The following is a 15532-nucleotide window of genomic DNA, read 5'->3' as shown; positions in this document are numbered from 1 at the left end:
TATGAAGTAAAAAGGTGAATGAAAAATCTTTGGCTCTGCCTGATGGTTAAGGGAAGGGTCCACTGAGTTCTGGAGCCTAGATAATGTGAGGCTGACATAAAAGAACAAGAATACAGTCTGGTCTTGCATCCAAGTCTTAGGTTAAGCCACCAATCTTTTAGCTCACAGGAATCTACCTGACATGCATTCATTCTCCTTAGGACCATTCTAATCTTTTTGGTAGATTTCCTGTTGTTTCCTCTAAATCCACTATCTCTCTAAACTCATTTTTCAGCGGTCAAATCTCTGAGACTAAAGGAGGTGGAATGAGCAGCAATTACAAATAAAATAGATACATCTAGTCTTTTTGTTTCATAGTTTTACTTAAAAAGAAACAAACAAAATAAGGGAACTAGCTTAGAAACTATTTTTTTCTTGAATTCAGGACATTCTGTATCAAAGAATAACAATATTCTATCAGTTTAATTTCATGTTATAAACTGTTCAAATTGAGCAGCTATGGATCCAATAATAGCCTTATTGGTATCATATCTGGCAAGTATTATGAAAAACAAAAACAAAAGAATTTGTCTGCTCAAAGATTTTCATAGCACCATTTTACATAATTGAACGACAACAACAACAACCTACATTTTAAAAACAGGGGAATGGTTAAATTATGCTGTATTATCATGATGGAAAGTTATAGTGTCATTAAGAGTAGCTTACATTTATGTAATGCTTTGAGATTTGCAATACATTTTACATAAATTATCCTGTTTTGATCCTAACAACATTCTTGTGAAGTAGGTTCTATTTTTCATCATTGTTTTACAGGTGAGAAATTGAGGAAGAAAGAAGCTTGTCCATAGTCATGTAGGTAATAAATCTCTGATGTGAGATTCAAATTTATATCATCCTCCTTCTAACTACAGCACTCTACCTTACTGCGCCACACTGCTTCTCATTATGGATGACCTCTATAAGCAATACAAAGAAATCTGGAAACACTTTTATTGAACACTAAGTTTGTCTTCAGAACAGACAAAGCAAACAAGAAAGAACAGATTAACAAAGAATCCAGATGAGGACTTGTAGAGGTTGATTGAAGAATTGTAATTTTTTTGTTATGGTTGGAAATTAATTAAGATGTAAATAGTTACTTAGCAAGTTAAGTTGGTTGTAGAATATTAAGTGTTTGATCAAACATTTAATGAAAAAAATCTAAGCCATGGTGTTTTTTTTTTTTTTAGCTAAGAAATATATAAATTAAGCTTATACTCCTAGCTTATAGCATATGCCTCCTCTGCACTCTGAACAAAGAGATGAGAAGAGCACTGAAACAGGAGGCAGGAAATCATCATTATAAGACAATCAGACAAGGTGATCTCAAAGTTTCCTTTCAGTTATTTTAGTTCTTCTGATTTGTGATTTTTCTTTCACCCTAACCGTGCTTAATTCATCTCCGATCAGCTAAATAGTTCAATGGATAAAGTGGTGGGTCTGGTGTTATGAAGTTGTTGTTCATTTATGTTAGTCTTTTTTGACTCTTCTTGGCCCCATTTGGGGTTTTCTCTGCAAGGATTTTGTAGTGGCTTGCCATTTTCTTCTCTAGCAGATGAAGAATGAAGGCAAACAGGGTTAAGTGACTTGCCCAGGGTCATATAGGTAGAAAGTGTCTGTGGCCAGATCTGAATTCAGGAAGAAGAGTCTTCCTGGCTTCAGGCTTAGTACTCTATCTACTGTGCTATCTAGTATTATAAAGAAACAGGTAAGAGAGTTTGCACAGAGAGCAGGGCACTGGATCTGGCCGCATGCCCTGGAAACAGAGGCTGTGTTCTAAGAATGAGGGGACATTATAAGAAAGGACACAGAGAGACACTGAAGGCTTTTTGGACTTCCTGTTAAGGATAAGGCCTAAAGCTGACAAGTTCCTTCCACTTAGGATCTCTTCAAGAGGAGAAGAGGGTTTGATCCTTTTCCCTTCGAAACCAAAGCTTCAGATCCTGTGATCCTGTTGAGATTCATCCTTCATACATGTGATCCAACTGTATTCCTGTGTCCATAGAGAGTGTTCCCAACTGCTGTGAAGATCTCTACCAGCCAGCCAGCAACTGTCTGTGAGATAGGCCTGAAGCCATCCCAGGCCTGGCCTGAAGAGACTTGATCCCTGAAATAAAGGGACCAGCCTGAATAAACTGAGAGACTATCAATCTAATCAAACTGTTTGTTATCTGGGAGGATTAGTAGCTCAGGTAGCTGGGATATTTCTAGATAGAAAGGAAAGTCAAGAATTGAAGGTGGCCCTTTTCAGGGCTTGTGGAATGGGGGGGAGATTTATCTAGAGTCTCTTAAATTAGGGCATCCCATCCCTAATCCTCCCAAGGAACTTTGTTTTGAAATAAACCCTTGAACTGTTTTATAATCCTGCCTGAGAGTTTGAGAAGCACACTGGACCGGTGGTGGTCTGTCCTCACTGTGGAATACCCTCAATCTTGGTATCTCACATCTATAACAACTCCCAGGAAGATCATCCACTTAATTTCACTAGCTGCCTAGGTATAGGAAGACCTGTATTGAAATCCAGCCTCAGACACAAATTGCATAATCCTAGGCAATTCATTTAATCTCTGTCTGCATTAGTTTCCCGAATTCTAAAATAAAGACAATAATAGCACCTACCTCTTAGCGTTGTTGTGAGGACCAAATGAGATTATTTTTTTAAAGCACATATCACAGTGCCTGGCACATAATAGGTTTATTTCCTTCCTCCTCTCCCTTCTTCCCCTTTGACGATCTTCTAGCAAGAGTTTGATACTCTAAATTGGCCTGTTCTCTGAGAATTAGCCTAGCCTCAGTGTTCCTTTTCCTGTAATACAAACAAAATGACCTCAGGTCCACAAAGCTAGTTATTTGTAACAATAATTAAAAAGTCGTTTTTGTGAAGGGAAGGGTAAGAAGATGTGAGATCATAGATTAAGAGTTTATAAGGACCTTAGATGTCATCCTGTCTAACCTTATTTTTTCAGATGGATAAAGAAGTCCAGAGACTTGCCCCAATTCAGAAAGATACTTAAGGGGAAAAGCAGGATTTCTTGTGTCTCAAATTTAAAATTCTGTCCCCTGTACTAAACTATTTGCCATAAAAAATATCCCTTAAAATATCTCTATAAACATAGGGGCAACACAACTAGTCTGGCACATGTTCTTTATTATCATAATATGAAAATAGGAGAGAGCTGGGATTCTGAACTAAGGATCAAGTTCTTTCCATTGAACTACACTCAATATCTTTCCTTCATTGTTTAGAAGAGAAAAGGAATAGTAGAAGTGATTTCTAAGTTACTTGGGTTGCAATAGGGGCAGCATATAAAGAGTAAATGAAAATCTGTATTTTAACAGCTTTGCACTCATAGGATATGGCCACTAGATGGAGCCAAAAGCGTACTAAATAGACAAACTTCTTGCCTTCATCAGAATATTGGGAAAATTGTGGTTAAAGCCTAAACAAGTTAAATGTTGAAGAAATTCAGTAAAACCAAGTGATGGGGAGTTAGTTGATACTCCATATGAATGAAGCCCAATAGTAATAAGAAGGAAAGGTAAAACTAAGACTCATGATTTTTCTTTTTTGTCTTTTTCCCCCCAACATAACATCAAGTGATTAGTTTGTTTAAGGAATAAGGAATAACTAAAATGCCACATGAAATTTAGTTAATGCATATTTTCTTTTTTGTTCCTTTTTTGGGGGCCATTTTGAATGAATGTCCCAAATACTATTATTATTATTCATATAAAAAAAGGTATTCTTTTCACAATTCATATGAGATATAAAGCACATTAGCTTTTAAAAAGGGAAATGGATATGAATTACTGTAAAGCATTATTGACTGGCAGTCCAAACTGACTGCAGTTTGTTATATGTATTATGTTGCTCTGGAAGAGATTTCCTAAAACTCTAATGATGCACTTAAGAACATTCTCAAGGGAACGGAAACAGTAATATCTTGGTGTGGGGGTGGAGGCTTCATCCAAAGTCATGCTGAGATAAGTTGTGGGGCATTCAAAGTGATCATGAACTCTGGGGGATACTCCAGAAAATGATTCAGGTGGGTTTTTTTAACAGATAGAAAAAGATCATTGAGTTTTTGTCTAGTTAACCATTTAGTCCAAAGAATGCTTTTTCCCCCCCTTTTAGTTCATCTTTATTTTAATAACAAGGAAGAAAAAGAGGGAAAGGAAAACAGATGTGAAACTATTAATTAAATACTTTAGAGTTTAAAAGTCCCTCCTTGGATAAAACAAAACAAAACAAACTTTGTACATTTGTATCATTTCGTACTCATTATTGGATGCGCTTCCTCAAAGCCAAGTAGAGGTCTCAGCAGAGCTAGGAATATATATTTGCCCTTCAAGAAGAAATTCAATTCATGTCAAAAGATTTGCCTGAAGCTTGTTTTGAAATAAGAAATCATTTGTGTTTAGCTTGTCCCTGGGGAATCTTTGCAAAGAAAAAAAAGGAAGGAAGGAAGGAAGGAAGGAAGGAAGGAAGGAAGGAAGGAAGGAGAGAGAGAGAGAGAGAGAGAGAGAGAGAGAGAGAGAGAGAGAGAGAGAGAGAGAGAGAGAGAGAGAGAGAGAGAAGAAAAGAGACAGAGACAGAGACACAGAGAAAAGAAAAGAAAGAGAGAAAGAAAGGGAAAGAAAGAAAAACGAAGGAATAAAGGAACGATGGAAACAAAGAAAAACGAAGGAAGAAAGAAAAAAGAAAAGAAAATCACTATAAATCCATCTCTCTCTACCAGGGATTAAATGTAAGTTAATAGTGAAGTGAGTATAGCCTCCCCGTCTGTAGCTTCCAAGTGTTTCCGTGGGGCTGCTGTCTAATGCTGAATGAGAGCTTTTGCCCTTCCTTTCATTCCCAACAACCTGTCACAAAGTAGAATGTAAAACCGAGGTCCCTCCGCTTTCTCAAAGCCATATTCCTTTAAGATGATGTAATAGTCATTTCCCTGGATGGTTTCTTGCCTGCACTGCTGAAACAACAGCATCTGAACTGCACTGGGAACTGTGGAGCCACCCAGCTCAGCAGACAGAGCCGCGGAGGGAGAGAGTCAGCCAAACAACTCATCCACCTTAGCCAGCCTGCCTTCTCTCTTGCTGCAGGCTGGCCCTCTCACAACCTTGCTGGTAACATGGGAGCCTATTTGCCCTTGCTGGCAGGTAGGATGACTATCTGGGATCTTATCAAAACAAGGCTGGCTTTCTTTCTGATTCTAGGGTTTTGGGAAATCCTGTGAGCCAAGATTCCTCCTGCAACTCCCATTTTACGGATTATTATTCTTATTTTTAGGGAGAGGTTTTGGTTAACTATTACTGTTTTGCTTTCCCTCTTTCCCCTCCCCATTTCCCACCACCGTCAGTCAACTTTCTGTGACTTGTTTTAACTTGAGATTCGAAGTGGATTTTTTTTTCAGCCAAGAGAATATCTCTTGGCACTTTTTTTTTTTTTTTTTTTTTTTTTTTTTTTACATTTTATTGATATCTCTGTTCTTTTCCTGATCGGGATTTGATGTGAACTGGACTCAGTGTAGCTGTATATTCTGATTGCTTTGCAAATGGGTATACCTTCACAAGAACTGGGTCTCAGACTCTCACTAAGGTAAGCTTTGAAGCTGGTTGCCTCTCCTGCCCAGCTTGAAATCAGTACCTTTTAAAAGTTGCAAAATTTCTGTTCTTTTTTATGCAGAATTATAAATATGCATGCATTCATTAATCACTGCTAGAGGGGGAGGTGGATATGCAAGAACTCAAATATCATGTGAGATGTTACAATTTGAGTTGAAGCATGGCTGAAATCTGTTTTTTCTGGGTTTGTATAAATTATGTTTCTTCCCCTCTTTTTCCTCTCTCTTCTTCCTCCTCCTCCTCTTCCTCCTTCTCCTTCTTCTTTTTCTTCTTCTTCCTCCTCCTCCCTCTCCTTCTCCTCCTCCTCTTCCTCCTGTTCTGTTTTATGCTTCTCTTCCCTTTTCTCCCTTCCTCTCCTCTTTTTCTTTCTTCTCTCCTTTTTTCTCTTCTCTCTCTTTCACGCTCCCTCTTCTTCCTTTTCTTTTTACCATTTTACTTTTCTTCTATTTTTGACTTGTGGTGTTTGAGGAAATAATTTCTATCTTTTTTTCTCCTCCAGACAGACACATAATTATAGACTTCACTTAACCTTACAGTCTAAGGTTGATGGAAGATTTAATATAGATAAGTTGATTACAGTCCATGAAGTAACTGTATACTACCAGTTAGGGTTTCAGTTACTTTTTCTGAATCAGGATATATTCACCTGTGGGCAATTCTGATTTTTTAAAAATTTATTTGTTTCTTGTAGAATACATTGGAGAAAAAAGGAGATTCTTTTAAATGTGTGGAACCCTTCTCACTCGCTACTAAACTGATGCAAAGGATTAGGCTATAATTCTACTGGATTACATCTTTTCAAATTAAATAAAAGACAATGGCTCTGAGTGGAAATTGCAGGAGTTACTATCTTTCAAAAGAACAAGGGACAGTTCCCAACTCCTTCCCTGAGGTTGTGGAGCTGAATGTTGGGGGCCAAGTTTATTTCACTCGCCATTCCACCTTAGTAAGTATCCCTCACTCTCTTCTATGGAAAATGTTTTCCCCCAAGAGAGACACTGCTAATGACCTAGCCAAGGATTCCAAGGGAAGGTTCTTTATTGACAGAGATGGATTCTTGTTTCGCTACATTCTGGACTATCTCAGGGACAGGCAGGTGGTCCTGCCTGATCACTTTCCAGAAAGGGGTAGACTGAAAAGGGAAGCTGAGTATTTCCAGCTGCCAGATTTGGTCAAACTCTTGACACCTGATGAGATCAAGCAAAGCCCAGATGAATACTGCCATAGCGATTTTGAGGATATGTCCCAAGGGAGTGATACAAGAATATGTCCACCCTCATCCCTACTCCCTGCTGACCGTAAGTGGGGCTTCATAACAGTGGGGTATAGAGGGTCGTGCACCATGGGCCGAGAAGGTCAAGCAGATGCCAAGTTCCGGAGGGTTCCACGGATTTTGGTTTGTGGAAGAATTTCCCTAGCAAAAGAGGTCTTTGGAGAAACTTTAAATGAGAGCAGAGATCCAGATCGTGCTCCAGAAAGATACACTTCCAGGTTTTATCTGAAATTCAAACATCTAGAAAGGGCTTTTGATATGTTGTCAGAGTGTGGATTCCACATGGTGGCCTGTAATTCCTCAGTGACAGCTTCTTTTGTCAATCAGTACACAGATGACAAGATCTGGTCCAGCTACACTGAATATGTCTTCTACCGTAAGTACAAGAGGTTTTTCAGAGTCTTCTTGGGTCTGTCTATTGGTATGTAAATCAATTCTGTCTTGCGGAGTTTGAGAGCATCAATTTTCAATTCATCGTCCAAAGTATAATGTCCTAGGATTCGTCAACCTTGAATTCTACCTAGAGTGTCAGAGGTTGTACCTTCTGCCACCATGTCTTTCAAAAGGTAAACTTTTATTCATTTTTCATTAAGATCATGACTTGCTCTAAAGTCTCAGGATCATAAGATGCTAACAAAGTTGATACAGGTAATATGTATGATGGGAAACTAACAAGCATGTTGTGTGTTTTTTTTAAATACATCTGCTTATATTTTCTTGATTGCAAAGTCAAAAATCAACACAGGTTTTTATGGAGTAGCTTAGTCTGACATAACAGGGCTTCAGAGATGATGTAGAAAAGTCTTTAACCATTTATCTTGTTGCCAGAACTTCATGTTTAACAATAAGTGGGTTACTGAGGAATTGGCTTAATTGTGGGTTTTAGAAACATAAACCGAGCTGAACTAAGTGGTGTGGTCTAGGCTAGGTGGCAGTATAGACTGCCAAAAGTCCTCCTTATCTCCCACCAAGATTGAATTATAGTGGGTTTCCTTCCTTCCTTCCTTCCTTTCTTCCTTCCTTCCTTCCCCTTTATTTCTTTCTCCTCCCCTCCTCCCACTTTTTTCTCTTTTTCCTTGACTCTATTTGACTCTTAGAATTTGGTCTGTGGATGTGAGATACAGCAGCTTTGGCAACAGCAACTGCAGCACCATTCTTCCCTCCCACTCAAACCCTAACCACTACCAGATGCCCTGCAGACTTAATTACTGCCAATCTTCAACAGAGATTCCTCTCAAAAGGTAATAGGTCCTTGAGAGCAGTCAATCAGATTCAGGCACTGTCAGGCCACTGAGCTAATAATACAAGTACAAACAGAGGAGGAAAAAGCAAAATGAAACCATCACATTGAATGGTTTTGATGAGAGACTACTTGGAAATCAGTTTATCTTGGCTAACACAAGACCTTGGAGCCAGAATACCTTTTATGTTGAAATAAATATTTATCTTAAATAAACTAGAAACTGTAGGCCTCTTAAGATGAGAAACTTAAATTGGTAACTGAAAATACACTGACCTGCCCAGTGGAATGCTAGTGTTAACTGCTGATTTTAACTGACTTGGGAATTGCCCAAACTCAATTTCATAAATATTTCATTTTTAACAATCCAGACCAGGACTTAAAAAAATTTTTCCTCTGTTTACAAACTGAATCTGTAATTTGTGTGATTCAAAAATCCAGGGAAGTAATTTTCTACTTCTTTCAACTTTAAAAGAACTAAAAGGAGGGCTTGTCTGTCTTTATTGAACCCAATCTTTTTTTATAGCAGCATTTATCCATTTAGAGACTTGGTGAAGGGGACAATAATATCCCTCACTCCCTTTTGCGGCCTTGTTATCTGGTGGATGGTTTGTCGAAGTTAATGCTGTGAAGACACAGAGATGCCAACAAGTAGTGAAGAATGAAATTATGTATCAGGGCAAGAGTGCACTGATGTGTAATAACAACATTATGTGGTCCAACGACCCTATTTGGGGCCTCTATCAGGAGCCCATGACTTTCCACATGATAGAGCTCAGTAACCTGGCACTGCTATTTTTCCTCAGGAAAAATTTCTAATAGTGAAAATATGGCCATATTAAGCTCCTGGCTGATTATGGCTCCACAAAGTCCCTTTAGGAAGGGAAAATGGCATAATAGAAAGAGAGCTGACCCTGTACTCAGGAAAACCTGGGTTCAAGGTCTTTTTTGAAAAGCAATGAGACTACAGAATGACCATTTAATCTCTCAGTTTTCCAGGCAATTCTCTAAACTATTAAGTTCTAAATAGTTGTCAATAGATGCCAATCTGCAACAGAAGGAATTTATGCATGGGGATGCCCTACTTTGATGAAATCACTTTCTACCCTCCTCCTCCAAAAACAAAAGTGCCCTTAGCATCATTACTTGGATTTTCTCCAAACAAATCTATTCCTTAAACATTTTTGAAAACCTTACCAAAGATCTTGGTTGCAGGTCAAATGAAAGCTAAGCTATTTGGAACACTCTAATTTCTAAGATTTTAAATCAAGGCATCTTAAATAAGAAAGCTTTAGTTGAATGAAAAAAATACCCTTGGTCCTACTTAGGAGAGAAATATCTTTGAATAAAGACATTCAGAAGAAATATTAAAGAAATCATAAAGGTTTTAAAACATTATTCCTTCAACTAAAGTTGAGACCAAAGAAATGGGAGATGTAGTTTTGCCTCTGTGTGAATTGGTATTTGGAGTTTATAGAAGTCTTACCTCTCTAAAATGAAGTATTTAGCTTGCTTTGGTTAGCAGCCTTATTTCCCACAGCCATATGATGGCTTCCTTCTTGGCTGGTTGCTGGGAGCTGGTAGATGAGCTGTTTGCTTTCCATTTCTCTATGGGCTGACTAACATAAACAGGGAGGGACTTTCTACAGTGCAGCTTATATCTCACATGTGAGATCTTTCTCCTTCATACCCAATTTTCATAGCTAAATTTTAACTCTTCCTCCATCTTAGGACCAATAAAATTGACAGCTGGCTTTCTAGGGTACATTACTGTTTCTGTGCAGCTGCTTAGCCATAATTATTTAATTAGAAGCTGCCAACTGTGCCTACATAAGCATTAATTCATCAAGCTGTTGTGTCCGGGTTAATGGGCTGGAACCATGCAGGGTGCTATAGAGCAACTAGTTAGCGTCATGCAAAGAGACACCAAGCATGAGAACTCAGATTCCCATTCTGCAAGAATAAAGATTACCTCTTCAGATATGAGGAACCAACTCTAAAGTTTCCACCTGAAAACCAGAAGGGAAAGTTAAGCAGGTTAAAATTCTCTATAACAACAAAAACAAATGATTATGGAACTCTTCTTCTATTTTCCCACCCCCACAAACTTTCTTTTCATATTTGTTTCAATGGATAATTTTTTAGACCAAAACCTACCAAGGAATGGTTCAGAGAACTCTGCTTTGCCTAATCTTTAGCTTTCCCTACAGTTTTATGTAGACAAATAATAGATTATAATATTGAGGAATCCATTTGGAACTCCAAACTTTCCTCACATGACTAATGATTTGGCAGTTTAGTGGTATAATGGATAGAACATAGTACTTAGAATCCAGAAGTCAAGATCAAATTCTGCCTTACATGTTTAGAAGCTACATGAATTTTGTCAAGTCACAATCTCTAGCTCAGCTTCTTTATTTGTAAGACAGGAATAATAATAATACCTATTGTGTGACTAAAATCTTACCTTTTGTGAGGCTAAAAAGAAATGACAATAATAATTGTTGTTTTTTAAACTGTTACCTTCCATCTTAGAATCAATGCTGTGTATTGGTTCCAAGGCAGAAGAGTGGTAAGGACTAGGTAATGGGGGTTAAGTGACTCATCCAGGGACACACAGCTAGGAAGTGTCTGAGATCAGATTTGAACCTGGGACCTCCTGTCTCTAGGCTTGGCTCCACTGGGCCATCCAGCTGCCCCCAAGAAATGCAAACCTCAAAGTTCTGCATAAATTAGGTATTTTTATTCATCACTGTTGGGTAAAATAAACATTTTGGTATAGTGTTTTATTTCTGTGCATATTTATTAAAAATTTGATTCTAAGTCCAAAAAGTCCTATAGGTAGAAAGGTATGGGAAAGTGGATAAAGATAATGTACCAACCTGAAAATAATCAATTATACAAATAGGATAAATAATTAGCTTCCAACTTTTTGCTTGCTAAGGAAGTTCAAATGAATGCCAGAGAAATGGAGGAGAAAAAAACAACACATCTAAACTAATCTAGTAACAAAGTACATGACCAATGCTTCTTAAATTTAAAGTATATATTTTTCTTTCCTTCTCATTTTATTTAAAATATGATATATTCACCTTTCTTCACCTCCCATAAACACAAAACAATGGGCCCTCTTGAATCTTTTCTCTAAATGAAGTAGGCTATAAGTGGTTTCCAAATGAAAAGCCTTGGTTTTAAACGAGACAGTTAATAACCATGCACACTTTTGAGCACTGAAGTCAGAAGTGCATGGAAATAAATGGAGCTCTTATTCCTAGAGCCATTTGCCAAAGTCTGAGAGAGCAAAACGGCCACTCTAAAAGTGAAGAGGGAGGAGGCACATTTCTTTAAGCCCTTCACTGAGCCCTTCACATGAATGTCAGGAAGGGCTAATGTTCAAAGGATGCAGCCTTCAAGATGTCCACAGCGATATGACTGCTGGCAGAAAATTAATTTGCTGGACTTTTGCCCCCAAAGACATATTCTGCCTTTGCTCATTAGTTGGCTCATAGGTACAGAGCATTCTCTAACTTCCCCCTTCTCATAAATGACTGCTTGGGAGATTTTCTTCCCACTTTTTCTTTATAAATGAGGATTCTGAAGTTTCAAAAGTTATTTCTGGGAAATTTTTGCATTTTTCCTCCCTGTTAAGAATTTAATACATTTTAGTGTTTGCCACCTGTTGGTTTAGGGATTAGCGAATGGTAAATATTTGTTGGGACATGAAACTTTGACTGCCAAAGGATCATACTTTTTAAAAACCTATAATTTGACAAAACTATTCCTTCCTTTTTTTTGGCAACCTGTTTCCTTCACTCCCTGTTCCCTCATTCACTAGTGAGGATTTTCACTCACTCATCTCTGAAGAGGTCTCTTTGTAGGGCAATAAGGTATTTTCTGTTCATCCAAAATCACCTTATAGAAGTTTCTACTTGAATGTGATGTCAATCCTGCCCTCTACCCAGGAAAATGCTTAATTTGTTACTTAATGTATTCTCCTTGGAATAATAGCTCACTTTTATATAACACTTTTGTTTTCTTCCCTCCATTGCCCTAAATAAATAAGATAAATGAAATAAAATAAAATAAATAAGGTAGGTAAACCAAATATTATTGTTTGTTTAACAAGTGAATGTTCATGAAATTGATGAACTATGGCTCAGGGAAGTTAAGATTTGACCACAATCACCCACAAAGAGAAATCTTATCATCTAAATTTCAACCCAGACCCTCTGAGACAAAGTACAACATTTTCCCACTATATTAGGTTGTCTCTTGGTAAGGACATGGTGACAAGGATATCACTTCTCCCTTAATATGTATAGAATAATCCTATCCATAGAATTGGGTTCAATGTGGAAAGGAAAAAAGCATTAATTAGGTATTAATTCTACTTAATTAATTAATGTCTACTGGACATTTTGCTAAGCATTGGGTGACTATAAATATAAGCATTATAATAATATAAATACTTCCTTGTTCTTAAGGTGTTTATTTTTTAATAGGGGAATGATAGCCAGTGAAGAATGCTGATGTGGTTACTGTTTTCAGAACTATAGCAAACCAATGGGAGAGGCAGGAAAGGGGATGCTCTTGGTGGCATGAAATTAAAGACACTAAATCTGGGACCAAGCTGCATGTGACGAATGCTCACCAAACAGAAACACAGAATGGCTGGACATGAATTTGAAGTATTGGGTTGGAGATGGACATTAGCATGTGGGCATATGGCAATGAAGGTGGTCAGGGAGTATGGCAAGTCTGAGTACAGACTTAATCACATTCACAGAATCTTTTTTTCTCCCCAACATTATCTTTTCATGTCAATCAAATGATTTTGAATAAATATCAAAATGAAAATTCTTGCACTCTGGTCATTAATTTCTTCTTTTTAAAAACATTTTTTCAGTATTTTAAAGAGTACTCTTGTTTCTCAATACTGACCCTTCCCATGAGCCTTCTCATGTAATAAAGAAACTAATCAACACATTGACCATACACTAACAGTCTATCCCTTACCCCATACCTGTAGTTAAGCACTTCTCTACTAAGAGGAATGAAGTATTTTTCATCCTCATTCCTCTGAAGTAAAAATTGGGGGTAGTTATTTCATTATTATGAACTCTCATGTCCTAAAGAACTCTCTTCCTTTGCATTACCATGGTCATTGTGGGTTTTGTTTTATTGATTGTACTTTCTTTTCTCTGCCTCAACCTATATCATTTTCCCCAACTTTCTCTGAATTCTCCCTACTTACATTTTCTTAATCATCATCATCATGGATTGATTAAGTGTTTATTGTGTGCTAAGCATGATGCTAAATACTTGCATTATGCTAAAAAAGACAAAAATGGGGTCCCTGTCTTCAAGGAGATCACGCTCTAATGGGGGAAGCATTCAAATAATTAAATATGTATATTTATCTATATCTATATCTGTATCTATCTGTCTATATATATGTCTTAAGTGGAAGGTAATCACAGAGAAAAGGCCCTACAAAAAGAGCATGAAGTATGGGACGCATAGGCCAGGAAAAGTATGCTGTAGAAAGTGACATCTGAATTGAGCTGGACTTTGAAGCTAGGGACTGTATAAAGTGAATGTGAGGAGAGAGAATACTTTAGGCAGGGAGAACAGCCATTGCAAATACATGCAAATGAGAAATGGAATGCCATGAGTGAAGGACAGCAAGAATGCCAGTGTGGCTGGATAAAAGAGTATGTGGACAGGAACAAACTTTAAGAAAACTGGAAGGTAGGAAGGAGTCAGCTGGTGAAGAGTGTTTTATTTTTAAAAGCCAAACAGAGGATTTTTATATTTGGTTCTATAGGTAACACAGAACCAATACATTTTATTCAAAAGATGGTGATGTGATAAGATCATTTGGAGTGCAGAGAAACTTGAGGTAGCAAGATTAATTAAAAAACTATTGCAGTAGCCCAGGCATGAGTTGAAAATGACTTTTAATATGGTAGTTGTGTGAGTGGAGAGAGGCATGCACAAGAGATCTTGGGAATGTAGAAACTAGAAGGTTTGGCCACAGATTTGACCACAGATTGGATAGGCCAAGTTAGTGCAAATGAGGAGGCAAGGATAGCAGTGAAATCCTGCTTGCTGCTATCTGTTGGGTGACTGCACTGTATTCTGGACAGAAGCAAGGAAATTGGAAAGAGGGGAGGATTTGGGGCAAGAGATAGTGAATTCTGTTTTGGAAATGTTGAGTTTGACATGTCAGAAGGACATTGAATTCAAGATAATCAATCAACTATGGGTGATGTGAATGAGAGGAGGTCAGCAAAAATTAGAGCCAGACAAAAAGACATGAGTTATTTGCATGTAAAGGATATGCAAATCCATGGGACCTGATGTAATCATAAGTAAAGTAGTATAGAGAGAGAAGAAGATCAAGGACAAACCCTCAAGGAACATTCATCATTTGTACAATTATGTTCCTCTCCATTCATATGCCATAATTTGTTTATCCATTCCTCAATCAACAGGCACCAGTTTTATTTACAGTTTATTACCGCAAAAAATATAGCTCTAAGCATTTTGATACTTTTCTAGTGTCTTTGATTTCTACTGGACAAATGTCTAGTTGTGACATTGTTGGTTTAATGATTATAAGCTAGTGACTTTTTTTAGTAGTTCCAACTTTTTTCTCCAGAACAAGCAGATCTAATCACCACAATACCAAGTGTATGTTTACCAATGGTTTCCCTTTAAGGTGTGGAGGCATTTCCAATTCTGAATTGTGTGGCAGGACTCATTGAACAAGGAAGAAAGGGAAATGGCAATGATTGAGTAGATTAGAAAGAACTGCTAAGATTATGAATATTGGCTTCATAATGGTAAGAAAGAGGATAGAAAGGAAAAAACCAAACAAACTAAATGTTCTTGTCAGCTTAATGAGTTTTGGATCTTATAAAAGAAATCAGAAATGTAAATAGCTGAGGATGTATTGAAAACACTATCTGGACTATACCCACGTGTAGATAACTGAGTAGTCACTGTGCATAGAAGTAGTTTTAATGTAATACGGAGAAAAATTCTCACAGAAATGGATAGATGGATGCTCAGTTTCTGCTCTTGTACTCATTTCTTGTTCTTTTACTGTTATCTTTTGGTTAACAGAGTTTTTTGCTTAATTTTACCATTTTATATCTAAAGTTCATTTTAAATTTTAAATTTTAATTTGATATAAATTTAGAAGCAAAAGATCATGTTTTTAATTAGAATAATTATTTACAAAAAATAGAATAATTATTTACAGTAGTTTCACAAATAAATAAGGCTTGGGCTCTATTCTCTCTTGATAGAATATACATTGCTAAAGGATAAGGGTTATTCCATTTTTT

General features: G+C 37.2%; 1 protein-coding gene across 1 annotated transcript in view; it reads left to right on the top strand.

Moving 5' to 3' along the window:
• Positions 1 to 6481: 6481 nt before the first annotated feature.
• KCTD16 (potassium channel tetramerization domain containing 16) overlaps positions 6482 to 15532 on the top strand; it is a 324481-nt gene continuing 315430 nt past the window's right edge. Inside the window, exon 1 of the mRNA XM_044661814.1 lies at positions 6482 to 7313. Coding sequence (XP_044517749.1) covers positions 6482 to 7313 — 832 coding nt within the window. The remainder of the gene's footprint in view (positions 7314 to 15532) is intronic.

Source organism: Gracilinanus agilis, chromosome 2 (assembly GCF_016433145.1).
Source record: "Gracilinanus agilis isolate LMUSP501 chromosome 2, AgileGrace, whole genome shotgun sequence".
Lineage (NCBI taxonomy): Eukaryota > Metazoa > Chordata > Mammalia > Didelphimorphia > Didelphidae > Gracilinanus > Gracilinanus agilis.
This window is presented reverse-complemented; position numbering and strand designations above follow the sequence as displayed.